General features: G+C 47.0%; 1 protein-coding gene across 2 annotated transcripts in view; it reads right to left on the bottom strand.

Moving 5' to 3' along the window:
* Positions 1 to 14592, bottom strand: part of adamts18 (ADAM metallopeptidase with thrombospondin type 1 motif, 18) — a 55424-nt gene extending 40832 nt beyond the window's left edge. Inside the window, exons 1-5 of one of the 2 annotated variants that reach the window (XM_068572496.1) lie at positions 14461 to 14592; positions 13994 to 14066; positions 12103 to 12416; positions 1551 to 1839; positions 29 to 243 (exon numbers count right to left, since the gene is read on the bottom strand). In XM_068572496.1, coding sequence (XP_068428597.1) covers positions 29 to 243; positions 1551 to 1839; positions 12103 to 12416; positions 13994 to 14066; positions 14461 to 14553 — 984 coding nt within the window. In that variant the 5' untranslated portion in view covers positions 14554 to 14592. Of the gene's footprint in view, positions 1 to 28; positions 244 to 1546; positions 1840 to 12102; positions 12417 to 13993; positions 14067 to 14460 lie in introns of those variants that run through there. The other variant, XM_068572486.1, reaches the window with a different exon arrangement.
* Between the last annotated feature and the right edge of the window lie 2009 nt (positions 14593 to 16601).

Raw genomic sequence — 16601 nt, forward strand, 5'->3', positions numbered from 1 at the left:
CCCTCTCCTCCCTTCTCCCAACCCTCACCATGTTCATGACGGTGAGGACGTAGGTGGTGACGTTGTCCCTGCCGTGTTTCTCCAGCATCTTCCTGTCCGCCACCACCAGGGTCTCCACGTTCAGGCCCCCCACCTTGTTGGAGTTAATGGGCGATCTCTTCGCCCTCCCTGATCCTGCCGCCTCAGGTACCTCGAACTCGTCCGGCATGATGAAACTGTCCTCAGCGGGAGGCTTGGGAGCGTCTAGGAGGGAAAAACAGGAAAGGACGGAAGGGAGGAGAGACAGAGAGAGTATGAGGGTGAGAGAGAGAGAGACCTTGGCAAGTGTTTTTCCTGGCTCGTGCCGGGTCATCAGGGCACAGGCCTCATGTTGAAAGGACAGGAAACTCACTCCCCACACTGCTTCCTACCTCTCACCACGAGAAGGGAAGATAAAACTGTGAACGAGCCTGTGGGTTGAGTAGCCTCGGGCTCATGTAGCCCTATTACAATGGACGCAATTCACTCCGAAGCATTTAACACAGACATTAATCTTCATAATGAATGTAGACAAAGCAAGAGACTACAGTGGTCTACGGTTATCCGCTTTCTACAATATTGAAGACTTTCCTGTTTGGGAAAGAGGTGATAATAATGTGAATAAAGGTCTAACTGCTTTTTTCTGTGGCTTTTCTTCCCTGGCAAAATACAATTAGCATACAACTGTCCTTTTTTTTTGTTATAGGGATGGTGAAATGATGTGAAGAAATCCAAGGCAAGTCAAAACATATTGCATTGTGGGATCCTACACTGTATTTCACAAATCACCATACTGTTTTAGAATGTATGGTGATTGTCCAGGACACAATTGTTATATTTTCAATGCATTGTCAATGTGATAGATTACATCACAAAGTCACAATAGAAAAGTAAAAAGTAAAACTATGATAGAATGTTGTAAGTAAAAACCTAAAGAAACCACAGATGCAAGTAAAATAGAAGAAATACAAATTTGCTACTGAGTTAGCGACACGAAAATTATCTGCAGGGTTGTGCGGTGGTGTAGGAGTAATGATCTGATGTTTGTTTATGTTTCACAATTATGTGTTTTCTGGGAGAGGTGGAGGGGGCGAATCTTGACATTTTCAAACGCACATGAACGCAGCTTCATTCTTTTCCCAGCAGCTAGAAATACAAAAGATGAGGGGTCTCGTGCTAGAGCTTTGTTTCAGGAACCGCGCTACCGGACTCCCCATAGAATATCTACCATGAGCATCCATGCAGTCAGCTGTAACACAAACTCCTGGACACTTGGGTCAAGTGCTTGAATTCTTTTTTACTTTTACCAAAGTAGTTTTCGGCCCCCCTTCTACGGCAGTTTTTTCCCTGCATCAACCATCAACTGTCGCAGCCCAAATATATATATATGTATATATATATATACATATATATATAGCTCAGCTGACACACAACAGTCACGGGTCAAATCACTTGTGGATACGTAACATCTGTATGAAGGGTGCAGGTAATAAAAAAAAAAGGTATAAGGCATGTAAGGTTCCCTTACATACATTGCTTGCGGCGTCCGCAGAAGTGTTGCCTCCGCAGCGTTCCATGCTGGTCGTCGTGGTGATGACTCTGCTGCTGAGGATGCTGACGGTGGAGGTACGGGTTGCCGGGCGTTGAGGAACCGGCGCTCGATGAGCCGCTGGATCTCCTGTGCACGATGTGTTCCGCTGAGCGCTTGTAGACGACATGCGGGTGGTGGCCATCGGGGGCGCTGTAGCTGTGTTGCGCAGCCAGATGTTGGGGCAGCGGGGCAATTAAATACTCTTCCTGAGACACGCGGATCAAACCTGACTGGAAGACACACACACACACACACACACACACACACACACACACACACACACACACACACACACAAAAGACATGGACAATGGAACTCTTTCTGCAATGTCCATCATGTGTGTCTTCATTAAATGCTATTAAAGAAAACAAGCAGATGCTGAATGAAGCCAAGAAGCCAACAAGAATGGTTTCAATCAAAGCAAGGACTTCATGATTAATTTATAGCAGACAACTTTGCAGTACTTGCTGACAGAAGATTAAATAGGACGTTAAGTCTACTTCTATTCAGATGTTGCAACAGTATAAAGACATAATGAATAAATAACACAATTAAATAGAGAAGTAAAATATCCTCCTGGAATTAGTAATCTGGGATCTAAATATAGACCAAAAAGTATGATCCACATCTATTACCCTTACTAATCACACGTTATTCTTATTGTGGACATGCATATATGGCTTCATTCATGTTTTTCTACATCTTTCACCAGTGACATCAACAACCAATTTAACTCCGCCGCTGTAGTAATGGGAAAAATATAAATGGAAGCCACCTTTGTTTACATGTTTTGTACAAAGCCAATGAACATGTCCAGCTCCCTTCTATGTTGTTGGAGCAGCAGACCAGCTCCATGTCTTAGGTCTCAGTTTTTAGTCGAGTGTCCTTAGCTGCCCTCTCAACGGAGAAACTGAGCTACTGAACCTTAAACATTCCGTCTGACCACGGAATTCTACCTAATTCACTCCACAACCCACCGAATGCACACAAAATAGCTGTGCAATCAATCAGACGCACACACACAGACAGACAAACACACACACACACACACACACATCCACATACGCTCACTGACTTTATCAAAAACATACACATGCACCCTTTGACCCAATAACTTTTGACCTCTTTGTGTATGTGTGTGTTTTGTATCATCTGCTTCCCCAGCAACCTACTGAAGTGTGTGTGTGTGTGTGTGTGTGTGTGTGTGTGTGTTTGACAGGACTGTGCTCCTGTTGAGCTGACCCCATTGCCCCCAGAGTAGCAGGTGGCAAAATAAACAGAGGCAAGACAAAAGGGAAGCCATGGCGAGGCTCTTGTTGTCAAAACAGTGCCTGGATACATGGCAGACAGCCACCATCAGCCCCATCCGTCCATCTATCTATCTATCTATCTATCTATCTATCTATCTATCTATCTATCTATCTATCTATCTATCTATCTATCTATCTATCTATCTATCTATCTATCTATCTACCTATATCATCTATCTATCTATCTCTTTCCAAGCATCCATCCATCCTTCTATCTTTCATCCCTCCATCCTTCATCCCACTAACCGTTCAGCAGCCAGCACATCTTTCATCCGTTCATGAATAAATATGATACGTTCCATTCACATCCATCTTCCACGGGTGCGATGGGAACTTTTACAGGAAGTAAGTTGTCATACTTCATTATTTTACGTGTCGGGTCCAAACGGTCCAGTGGTTGGGAATTTTTTGTTCTGCTGTGTCAATGGTTTGAACCCCAGCACATCAATATCTGCCAAAACATCCTTGAGCTCGATACTTAACGGCTTCTTGCTCAAAGCTCAACCTGCAAGAGAATGTCCCCCTGGGCATCGGACTAAATATATCAAATCGAACACTGGAATTAGAAAGAGAAGGTCTTTGACAAAAGACTGCAGCTTCTCGAAATAGATTAGTATTCAAAGCAGAGCTTGAGGAGGTCAAACATACACCTCATGAAATACTCCTTTTTTTTTTTAAAGAAAAATATTTCTGACAGTGCCCTCTGACAAACAATATCAGAGAAATCATCCCGGAAACACTGGGAGATAAACTTCATAATGTTTTATTCCATCTACTTGCATGTTTAGAACATCTTACTGAGGTTATTAAAATAACATGAATATCAGATTATATAGATGTATGAATGTAATATGAGATTATCTTGCATTTCATTATCTTTTCGCAACGCATGTCATCTAAGTTATCATGATACAAAAGGTGGTGTAAATGGTGACGAACACCTAACCTGCCTGGCAACCACTGACCCAAAAAGTAAAGGCTTGTATACATTACATCTCTCTCTCTCTCTCTCTCTCTCTCTCTCTCTCTCTCTCTCAAAACATTTAATGATGGCCGATAAAAAAAAGATATATGAGCCGCAAAAGAGTTTCACAGCGTTTGCACGCGCTCCTCCCGCAGACGCCAGAGGAGGGCCAGCTGAGGCGCTATTGCAGCAGACCTCTAGTTATCTCCCTACATTAACACTTGGCTAAATTAAAGGGATGCGCCCTCTGTGAAAGGCCACTTTAACTTCCTCCCGTACATGCAGACCCACACGTTTCTCTGACTCTCACACACAGATTCACACAGTCCAGATTACAGGTTGAACGGGGCCACAACCAAGTAGCTATTTTTATGTGAAAAAACGATGGTAAAGCCAAACCAAGCGGCTCCAACCGACTCTCTTTGGCAACATAACGGTTTATGTCAGGGAGACGGAATCTTTAGCTTGTCTCTGTATAAACTGTACTCTCTTTTAAGGTTTCCGACCATGATATTATAAGGCAAATGAGTAAGTGCTTACATGCTGTTAAAGACTAGTGCCGAGCGGCGAGAAGCCCCAAGCTTGTGATTACTGAGCTCTAAAGCACATCTGCACTCGGGCTCAGCATAAGATCACGTGTGTGTGGGTGTGTGTGTGTGTGTGTGGGTGTGTGTGGTAAAAGGGTGGGGGGGGGGGATCATACAGGAGCAGAGAGGCCCCTGAGGCATCAAACTTATTCAACAGCATCACAATCTGAGTAATTACAGTTTGCTCAAGTGAATTATGTGTCTTTAAAATGGGGTTAGGACTGGGTCGAGGAGGGATGGTAATTTTGGATCTTGGATCAGACGAAGATGGCACAGCAGACATGAGCCCGGGCGTCAATGACAGGGTTATGCCCCCTGTCATTGCGTCAGTTGAATTTCTCCTCCTTTGACTTCAAATGAGTGTATTTTCCGAATGCACGGTAGCATTCAACCAAGGCCGCCCGCAGCCTCTCCGTTAGTTGTAGTATGTCTAGGTAAAGCTTTCATGTCGGACTGATGAGGATCACAATGTGTCAATAGGCCCGGGGTCTGGCGGCCATCGTTATGGGCTCACTAATTGTCTTTGAACAACCTACCGACACTCTCTGAGCATGTCTGGTAACAAAGCAGAGGTGGGCACGCACAAAGAGAAAAAAAATTAATGCTGTTGGATAAGTCTTTTGTCGTTTGGAGCCGTTGGGCATGGTCCACTCGCCGTCCCGTGTGGACACAGTAGGGAACAGAAGGGCTACTCCCACACCAGCCCATAGATATGGAAATGTCCTTCCTCAAAAGTGCCGTTAATTGTACTTTAACTAGGTTGCAGTGCAGCCCCAACACTTCCACTGACGTAGAAATGCAGGGCCGCTGTCATGCAAATCACGTGAGCGTTCCATTTAAATGAGCTGAAAGAAATGCTGGAAGCTGTGCGAGACAGAATTTACATGTTTCCAGCCACAGCAATGGGTGCTGGAAAGGTGGAGGCTACAGAGATGGGAAGTGTGCTATCTCTACGTTTCTGCCTGTTACACCCTACCACCCACGGGAGCTGAATGAAGCGACGGTTGTCGAGAAAAAAGAGTCACTAGATGGAAAAAGAAACAGTAGGCATCATGCGCAGTGAAGATAACATGGTATATCCAAAGGCATATCTCCTTCAGTCACTGACTGAAAGAACTTGGAAGCAATATACTTACAGAATAAGGAATATTAACATGATATTTAAGATAAACAAGTCCTTCGAGCTTCAGCCCCCAAAAAAGGTGAGTAATCCCATCTCACCCCTTAAAATTTTAAACAAGTAGTAAACAACAGACGCAACAAACTGATAGGTGCTTTCATATGGAACTCTCACAGTTGCCTGTAAGGCACCAGAAACTATTTACTGCACCGTCGCCAGTTTTATCAAACTCTTGTATTATGACACACATGGTCCTACCTTGTCCCGAAGGACCATATATCCACCTTTGCGATCGGCGACCTTTCCTTTGCCCTCTGACCCAAGGAAGCCACCACGGCTGTGTCACTTTACCAGGCTCTCGCCATTATTACGGACACATTTGGTCACACAATAGCAATAATAGCAGTCGAGAGGTTCCAGACGAGAAGGGAGCCTGTGTCGTCAATTGTCAATGTCGTCCTTCTCATCACAACCATGTTAAGAACTCATTTCTGACTTGAGCCGCCACAGAAACAGCCTCTCTACTCCTTTATGACCCCTGGTGCCAAACACTTCATTCAGAGAATAGGAGCAGATTGTACCCCTCGCACCATTCGCCCCAGATTATGTCCTACCAGGACCTGAAATTGCTTTTCGACCAGTTGAGGACCCTGGCTTCAACATTCAAAAGCACTGTTTTATTCTGAACTTTCCTTGCCAAGAAAGACGAAACAATGAGGACAAGAAACACTCCTCCTCAACCGGGCGGCTCTCGGTATTTTACTGTACGTCTGGACTGTTTTACCACAGCGCCCGTGAATGTGATGCAGTGGTGACAATACTAGGTCAGATTTGATGGATTGGCCTGTTTGTGGAAGTTGCAGCATCCACTTGAAGACCTCGACACCAGCCATTAGTCTTGTGTGAGTAAGACCTTGCACAGACTAGAAAGGACGCACACACCGTTTTTTCTGTCCCTTTTACACACACACAACATCCCACGCCCATGCTGAGAGCCTGACCCCCCCTCCCATGCTGGCATCTAACAGTGGGCACTACATCACTGTCAGCGTTCAGACCACTAGGGAGCGGCTCCGGGCCACTCTCCTCTTGTAGCGCCAGGCTCTGAGCTCCTCTGTGGACCAGCCCAGTCGCTGAATTATGGCCAAGCCAGAAAGGCATATTGTAGTAGAGAGACGTTCCAATTTGTTGGCCTTTTACAGAAAACCGACAGGTACAAATGGCCCAGGCGCTGGCTGGAGATCGGTCCTTCACGTGTCATTTTAACCGCGCTAAAGGCCTGAGGGATTTGGAGCGCACCGACAAACACACACACACACATTGTATGTCGTCTCGGTTCCGAGCCCTACGAAGAAGTAATCAAATAGTGTCTGAGCTCCACGAGGAGTCTGATGGGATTACCATCTACACATGTGAAATATTCAAACAGAACAAGCAAGTGCTTAAATGTATGCCTCTTGGCCCAAATACTTTTATTTTCCAGATGTAGTTCACGGATCCTTTTGTCAGATATTTGAATGTCATTTCAAAATCCCATGCAGCCGTTTTGGAGTGGAACTGACTTTTAAATCATCAATTGTTCCTGTAATACATATTCCATTTTACAACCCAACCAGAAAAACTTAAGAGGCTTTGGTGCCAGAGAACGGATTTGCAAGAGAGGGGTTGTCACATTTTCACAAACATAGATTCATACATGGTAATGGCTTCTACAACCACGAGCACCTCCAGAGGCCACAGGACATGCGGCCCGGGAAAAGAGCAAAGGCATTCTTCACACCACAGGGAGTCCCCATGCCTGGGAGAGACAGACAGAGGCCGTAGGTCGAGCTCCCCTCTTACAACAGTCACCGGTGGCTGCCACAACACCCGGCACCGTGTCAACGACGGCCGTCAGACGGGTGCTTGATCTGAGCTGCCTGAAAAGATGAAGGGCAGTAAAGAGGAGGTGTGTGTTGATACTTTCTCTGCCGTTTTTTCTTCTTTTTCCCTCTCACACATGGGTGTGCAAACGCACATTTAAGCTGTAAACTGCGATACCTCAAGGTCGCTGAATCGTTTGGGCCAACTCCCAACATGAACCCAAGAAGTCTCTCGAGCTTATCTGAAGCAACAGGGAAAGAGACAAATGTCACCACGTACACGTTTGATTAGTTTGTAATGTTTAGTAAGAGTTTGCTCACAAGGATTAATGAGTGAAGACATGTTACAATGAAAATATGTCCTTCTGCGATCACAAGATGGCCAGATCGAGCCCAGGCTCCTCCAGTCCGCATGTTACCACAGGGTTTTTAGCCGCTACTACCTTCGGTGTTTGTCCCCCCTAGCTCCCGGCTGTAGTCAGCTAGCACTGCTGCTAGCTCACCGCTAGCTCCCCGACAACCACCGAAGGTAGCGGGACCAGCCCCGGCTCGACGCCCGCCTCAGTGGGGACGCGGGCAGGAGCAGCAGAAGCGGGGAGATAGCAGCAGCGCTAGCTGGCTACAGCAAGGAGCTAGTCACAAAGGAAGTAGCGGCTTATAACCCGACTTCTACGGTAACTGCTCCTCTGGGGCTTCACAGCAGCCCACTGCTCCTAACTGCTTTGTAATGTGATTGTATTCGTTTAAAGAGTGAAAATTTTGAGAAAAGAGGAAACTGACTGGGAACTGAGACACTTCAAAACACACGTCAGTCATACAATGTGAGTCCAGACTGTGTCAGGCAGATTCTGATCGACATGACGATCTACTCTGAACAGCTGAGTCATTATAAATGTGGCCTCTGTTGTTTGAATTCGTTCCTCTGCTCTTTTTCCCTGATGATGGATGTATTTCATAAAAGTGTCATCATTATTTTATTCACAACTGGATACCATGCACTGAAAGGTCATCCAATGGTCCAAATACCCCAATGGTTATCAACCCAAGGAAAAGGGATCCCATGAATGCACCTATTGGTCAGTGTGACTGAGGTCAGTTTCCATGCAGATCTAACCTGTTTCTGACATGCCTGAAGGGGCTTGAGAAAGGTCATAGTAACGGTCACGGTCGGCTCGGGCAACCCGGGTCGCGGGTTGTATCCAACACTCAAATGTTTCAGTTATGAAGACCTGCCATGATGTGAGTAACGACCTGCAGAGTTATTTACAGCAGCCAAAGGTGAAAACTTTTTAAAAAAAAACTTGCATCTTTTCCACTTGGAGGCGCAAATTACAACCTCTTGGACGTAGCTTCATAGCCAACAGACGGAATGAAATAAAAAAAATCCCAAATTAAAATGCTGACATCTGCAGGAAAAAAGTATTCCTAATAATTTCCAAATTCACCCATGTGAGGAGTTTCTTCTTTTTCTGTGTTATGTGAGTGTCATCTGAAAATCTTCGGCTTTAGGACCGTTGGTCTCACAGATATTGCAATTTGAAGATGCAATCTTTTTGTAGCACCAATCATCATAAAAGCAATCTAAAATATTGACAATATTAAACAAGATAAAAAAAATACTATATTTTGCCCATTTGTCTGTCTACTGCACTTTATTGTTCATTTGCGAGCTGCAAACAGGTGTCAACATGCTGACGACATTCTGAGGCTCAACGGTGTGACTATTTTTCTCACAGGCCTGGCAGCGCAGGTCTCAGACCTGCCCCCGTCACCCCAGGGAGAAGAAACCTATCCTGGGAAGGGTGCTTGGAGGACAGAGGGGAGCAGTAAATCACTTCCCTCCTCTGCATTCACATGAGTGGCAACCCGCTCTGAACCTTCACTACACGCTAAGAACCTGTGAACGTCCAGGTTGACACCACCCCGGGCACCCCTAATATCCACGAGCAGAGAGGATTGGGGTCAACGAGCAAAGCGACCCTCAAGAGAAGAAAGAAAGAGGATTCCCCCCCCCTCCCCACTCTCCATTCCTCTTACGAGTCAGTGCGCATTACATGTGAAACATCCCGTCCACGCTAAAGAGACACATGAGTGTGGCGCTTCCACGAGGACACGGAGAGAGTAATTAAAAAGCAGCAAATAACACCATGTTCAATTAATGAGGGTTTAAAGAAGAAAATCCCTCTCTGCCGGTCATCCGATCGGCCCTGCTCTTAATACCATCCCGCTCTGGTCTTCATCTAAACAGCTGAATCGCTTCCATCTGCTTGGCCGGGGCCAGGGTGCATGTTTAAAAAAAAGAAAGAAAGAAAAGAAAAAGGCTTGATCCAGTAGCTGGTGCTGAAACCTCTGCTGCTATTAACGAGTGGGGTCAAGTCCCTCAAAAAAACAAAAAACTATTTCAGACACTTTCCTTTCCCTTTTCTCCTCTTTTCTTCTGCTCTGTTGAAAGGAGACAATGACATGAAGTAAGAGGAAGCTTTTTCCCCTTCTCCCGCTCTCACCCCATTTCTCCTCCAAAGCCCTTTGATATAAACAGTCCATCTCTCCAAGTCTCTATAAAGAGACCATCCAGCCTCCCTGGGAGTTTCCACCCCAGACAATGAATTCACATTATTCTTGCACAACACTTTCTATCTGGAGTGCGCTCCCAGTCATTCAGTATTTCACTCTCTTTGAAATGCTCTCTCTGTGGTGTTTTTTTTTTTTTTTACATTTCCCTTGTCTTCTTCTTCTTCTTCTTCTTCTTCTTCTTCTTCTTCTTCTTCTTCACCATGCTTTTTAATCCCACCTTAATCTCTTTCTCGAGCCCACCACTGCATCGGGCAGGCTTGAATGGCTCTTTTCCTCGTTTGTACTTAATCCAAAATATTCTGTGTGGAAGCCTAGATGAAAAGTGAGGGTCAACTGCTTTCGTTGTTCTAAGCCTCGCAGCAGTCCAACGGCGCAAACACAGAGGGATGCGCTGAGAAACAGAGAGAAGAGGGGAAAGGCCCAGAATATCTGTCATCTTTCATTTTCCTCACAATGTTGCTCATCTGCCAGCGATATAACAACATGTGTCTGTGAACGTCCAACCGACCAACAACAAAAAAAGTAGCCAAAAGCTTGTGAGGAGTAAAAAATAGATCAAAGTATTTCCATTCAAATGAAATCATGACCCAATCGCATTGTGTTCTCACAGCGCATTTAAGAGGACAGGGTCAGCGGTGTTTTGTTGTGAGTGGGAGCTAGCCTAATGAAAGGGACAATGTGAAGATTAGCAGTGCCGGCGAGGCGGCTCAAACTTCGCCCTGGCTTTAATTGCTGCAACAAGAGGCGATGTAGCGGCAGGGCAAACGGAGGGCAAACGGGCCGGGCAGAGCCCAGGCGGAGGCGGCAAGAGGGGGCATGGAAGCCTGCATGATGAATGGAGGTATGGCTTTTATGGAGGTGTAGTGTGTCCATCTGGTCCAGGCTGGTGTGGGATGTGTGTGTGTGTGTGTGTGTGTGTGTGTGTGTGTGTGTGTGTGTGCTGGTGTGCCAATAAAGTCCTTGTGGAGTTAAAAGTGTATCAATCAAAGTTTAGTCCCAATACAGCATTGCTAATATTCTGTGATTCTGTGTTGTTTTTTTTTGCTGAGAAAAAAATGATTAAATAATTTGGAAATCCTTCTTGTTTTTAGTCAGACACAGAACCCTGATAGCAACCTCATGTCTGTGTGTAAGGTGCAAAGCCGGAGGCTAGTATAGCTTGGTTACCATACAGACTGGAGGCAGAAGAACGGTGCTAGCTAACTATCTAGCCTGACTCTGTTCATGGAGAGAAAAACTAGAGTGCAGGTGTAACAGTTAAAATCATATCAAGTAATGTAGAGTGGGCTTTCCCCAGTATGCCGTTTGGTGGTGTAACCATAGAACGTATGTAAGAGGTAGATATAGAAGTAGACACAGATTTGTGGACTTCTGTTTGGAAGCCTTGAGTTTGTCATGTTGGCAGGCACCATCTTGGTTTTTGTGAGCTTAGTCCAACCGAACGCAGGGGATCAGAGCTCCCCATGTCCCTTCCAAAGCCAGCGATGATCAATGTTCCTCGGGTCCTGCGATCAATACGCCGGGTGTTCTCCCTCATGTGTGCTGTCACTACAGTAAACAGTCCAACCGAATTATTTCCCTTTTATTGTACGCTGTATCGTCAGCAGTGTAAAATTTCTCTTCCCTCCTGCTCTCCTCCTTTCATTCTTTCATTCTCTTTTTTCTCCCTCTCACTCCTCCCAACCTCCCGATGTTCAAAGGAGTGCCTCACAAAGCAAGATAAACTGATGCTTACACTCATGGGTAATGACGTCATGCTACCGTTCACCCATACAACCACGGCCTGCACCGGGCAGACGACGATTCAGCAAACCGACCAGGTTGTTCCTGGAAGGGCACGAAGGTACGGAACTTGATGTGCGGGTGGATGACAAAATATGTTGGGAGAGAGACTTTTATGTCCGAAATGTCCTCTAATTTCAGCAAATGACAAACATCCTCATTAGCACGTTCATTTCAAAAATAGTTTGGACATGTTTCATCAACCCAATTAGCGAAACCACATAATCCACTTGAGGAGATAACCACGTCATTAAAGTAATACAACAAAGTATTGACACCCCGACAGACACTCACCAGTCCGGAGCAAGTGGAAATGGCGGCAGAGGAGCTCGACAGGTTCCGGACGACTCCCTGATACAGGCAGTCGTGAGACCCGACGTCATCCATCGGCGCGGCGATGCCGTCCGAGCCCAGCGTCTGCACGGTGAAGCCCGGGCCCACCACGGAGGACGGATGCAGGTCCAGATGCATGTCCCGCCCGAAGGCCGAGAGCCGGTAATGCAGCGAGGACGAGAGGGACCTTCTGCTGCGGTGGCTCCGCCGGGTCACATCGTGGGTCAGGTACTCGCCCTCGGAGTCCACCTCCACGGGGGTCACGAACACGTAGTCTGGAGACGAGAGGGGACGGAAAGGAGAGCGACAATGAGAGAGGGAGACAGCGTCTCACACTCAGATCTCACACCTCACTGTCAGGAACCGCTTGCGTCATCTCCTTCACCTTTAAGCCTAGTTTATGGTTCTGCGTCGCGTCGACGCCGTACCTACGCCGTCGACGCGACACCGTAGGGGTGTGCGTCGACGGCGTAGCTACCGCGTAGTTACGCCGGCGACTTGACGCAGAAGCATGAACTAGGCTTTAGTCGGTCACCTCCAACATGTTCCAGGATATCACTGAGCTCATTGCTCACACATGTAGGTGGAAGAGCGACAATGACGCTACGCTAAAAGTATGAACGTAAGTAAGTTGCATGTTCTTCAAAGCACAACACTGAGTGATCGCTGAGATACTGTTTCACACCTGAGAAATAGGTTTTGCTGCAAGTTACCATAAAAGTCAGGTTACAAGCTGCTCCTACCTTCGGTGGGTGGCTGCGCTAGAGCAAGCTAGCACTGCTGCTAGCTCCCCGCTGCTGCTGCTACTGGCCGCATCCCCGCTGCCCGAGTCCGGCGTCGAGCCAGGGCTTGTCCAGCTACCTTTGGTGGTTGTCGGGGAGCTAGCAGCCCTAGCTGGCTACAGGGAGGAGCTAGCGGTGACACCCACCGAAGGTAGTATCAACGACATTGATTAGATCGATCAGAATGAGAAAGAGAAGCGCAACGCAGCGTGACGTTTAGCCACGAACACATCGAGTGTCAACGAGGTGGCAGGCGTGCGTCGGGAGGGATGGAGAGGTCCTCATATGGGTCACAGGTGACTTTTAACGGTGGCCGGAGCGCCGATATCCTTTCCTATCAAATATATAGGGTCAATAGTTCAGAGCCAGAGGTTGTGAGGAAATCAGACTGTTGTTTCAGTGTTCAAATTAACCATTTTTTATTAAACTATATGTTTATAAAACAGAAGCGTTGAGAGATCCCACAGTAAACGCAGTAAATGTATAAACTCCGTCAAGTGGTTTAATTGTTTCCTCTCTCAGCGTCCGGGTTTCTGTCTGTTCTTGAACTAAACAGCCCTTCTCCTCTCAGTAGCCCAAAGTACAGGGAGCAAGTCATCTCCACTTGTTGCCTTCATCTCTCTGGGTCAAAGCAGCCCACAGGGAATCCCGGCTCTCTCGGGTCTGTGTGTCACATTATGAAGAGCAACTAGTTTTTTTGATCTAATAAGCACCTCGATAAAAAAATGCCTTTTTAATATTCCTAATTGCTTTATTGGAGACCGTCTTCTTGAACCACTGGTCCCATCACTGGTCCCGTCACAGGTCCCATCACTGCCATTACTGGCCCTATTACTGGTCCCATCACTGCTCCTGTCACTGGTCCCGTCATTGGTCCTATTACCATTATTTGTCCCGTCACTCGTCCCATTACTGGTGCCATCACAGGTCCCGTCACTGGTCCCATTACAGGTTCCATCACAGGTCCCGTCACTGCCACGTCTCATTCTACTCTCATTCTACTAACGTGGGAGCGAGCCCGCTGGAAGAGAAAAGCTCCATGCAGGAGACGTGGAAAGACGAGCACTCACCGTGATGTAATCCGTGTCTGTCGCTGGAGGAGTAGCCGGCCGCGGCGCCGTGAGAGCAGTAAACGTGCAGCGTCTGCAGAAAAAAAAGAAGGAACGAAAGAAACATGAACTCGAGAAACGGGACAGGTAGCAACAGGTTACGCGCGCTGCAAGAAGTGCAAGCCGAAAACCCCCAAAAATGTTGAAAGGAGAGCTCCTCTGCTGAAGCCCGAGGTTTTGCACTCGGCTTTAATTCGGGGGATGACAGTCACTTGTCTTACTTTTCACCTCGCAATCAAGAGAGAGAGAGAGAGAGCGCGCGGCCGTGCGTGCGCCTCTGCGCCGCGGAACACAAATCACGCTGAAAAGAGACAAGCGCGTGTTTTGTTCTGGTCGCAGCCCGGACCGGCGCACGTGCTGGGCTGTTCAACAGTGTGTGTGTGTGTGTGTCTGTGTGTGTGTGTGTTTGTGTGCGTTTTGCCACATGCCTTGATGATGTTCCAGGACAACAGGAGCCGGACTGAGCTGCAGCCGACCAGCGGGATGGGTAAAGTCCAGATCAGAAGAAAAAGGCAGTCCATGGTGATGGCATGCACGCTTCCAGCTGCGCCGTTACCTCCTAAAAGAGCGCAAAAGTCGCAATAACCTGCGGTATCGCATAACGCAATGTGCGCGCATTGTTTAGTGGCTCTGCACTGCGCGCACACACACACGCACACACACTCACGCACACACACACACACACACACCCGCACACACACACACCCCTACGCGCTGCTTGTCCAGGTGAAGTCGGCAGGTTGCAGCAGCCGGTGGTGCGCACGGACGCAGCGCGCACTCATGAGTGTGCGTGTGAGTGTTAGTGTGTGCGTGTGTGTGGAGGAGCGGTGCGTCGCGGTGTCGGGGATCACCGGGAGGAAGGAGCGCGCCGACTGAGCGCTCAGGTCCCCGGCTCTGTGAGGAGTCGACCCGCAGGATGGAGCGCAAGTCAGCGGCCGAGCGGCCAATCAGCGCGCAGCATCATTCCACCACGCGCAGATTAAAAAGAAAAGAAAAAGAGATTCTCCTCCTGGCAGCAGCGGGGCTGTTGCTGCCTTCAGTGCCGCTCGTAAATCTCAATTTTGACAGCTTTGAGAGCATTGTTGTTTTAAAGAGAGATTCAGAAGCAGAATAAAGTGGACAAATTACACACCAGCCACGTGACACTTTTAGTGATTTATATGTTGAAAAAAGTGTATTACCAAAGACGTGCACAATACAGACAGTAATACTCAGTTGATAATCTTTGACTCTTCTGATTCACTTTGGTGAAAACAAACAAATGTTAGAAAGTAACAGTATTTATTTCACTACTTGATACCGTACTCCACTGTTTTCATCTGACAGATGACACTCCTGGAGACTATGAAGATTAAGCTGTTTCTTTTCTTGTAACCCCTTAAAAAATCTCTCTCTCTCTCTCTCTCTCTCTCTCTCTCTCACACACACACACACACACACACACACACACACACACACACACACACACTCACTCACACACATACGCACACACACCGTTTCGGACACAATAATATCCAGATCATCGACCAGATGGTGGTGCTCTAACAATGAAAATGTTGTGTTTTGCCCCAGAGCTCTTGACTCTAAACTTAGATCTTACATTTGCCTCTTGAATAGACTTATATCTCACATTTTCTGGTCTTCCGATCACTCAAAGCACCGCACATAACACCTCAACATTCACCCATCGGCACACACAAAGTGCAAGGTTCCCGCCTTCGAACGCAGCAATTTGGGGTTGTTTGACATGTGGACTGGAGGAAGAGAGAGATCGATTAAACCAGTGAGGCTGACCTGCGTTACCTCTGAGCCACACCTGCAACAAACACAAGAAGGAAAAGCACCAGTCCAGGTGCTCGTCAGGATAAACATTGGTCAGAACTGAAAGACAGAAGAATCTGGCGCACTTCAAAGCTGTAAAGAGGTACAGATGCTCACTAAGTCCTGGCTGCAGACCACCGTGTTTCCACTTCAAGTGGAAAGTCCTCTAAGGCCGGTCACACCCGCTCTACATGTCCAATGGCAACTTTAGTTGTTATTGTCCTACAACTCTGCCTCAGTATTCTCTAGTTGCACTTCAACCACAATCTAAACTCAACAAACTGCACAAGGGAGAAAGAACGCAAATATCTTGGCTGCGGCCTGAGGCTCAATTCGTACACGTTCTCGCACAACAAGATCACCTGCAGGATTCCCTCAGCTGAGTCGACCATTTGGCACTGTTGCATCTGCAAGTGTGAAACAGTCAGCAGGCAACAAGTGGCATTGTGCTTCCACCATAGTCTGTTAATATACCAATAATACATGCCGACACATGAACAAATAAGGGGTAAATGCGTGGAATTGAAAAGTGATACAGAGGACACGCCGTGTATACAAAGGAAGTGTTCCGCTTTTCTGTTTGCATGGACTCTCCGGGGTCGCTCACCTTAATATACTATATAGAATTTCTGATGGCGTTTTTCGAGCCGTGCAGCTTTACTCTTCCCCGTCGTCACAGTGGCGCCAGTCAATAAACTAGCCCCCATAGAAGCACACGGTTTGAGGGAGCTCAGGTAAAGTCTCATAA

This window comes from Clinocottus analis, unplaced genomic scaffold (genome assembly GCF_023055335.1).
Source record: "Clinocottus analis isolate CAN_PGR_092001 unplaced genomic scaffold, fCliAna1.0.p SCAF_1, whole genome shotgun sequence".
In the NCBI taxonomy this organism is placed as follows: domain Eukaryota; kingdom Metazoa; phylum Chordata; class Actinopteri; order Perciformes; family Cottidae; genus Clinocottus; species Clinocottus analis.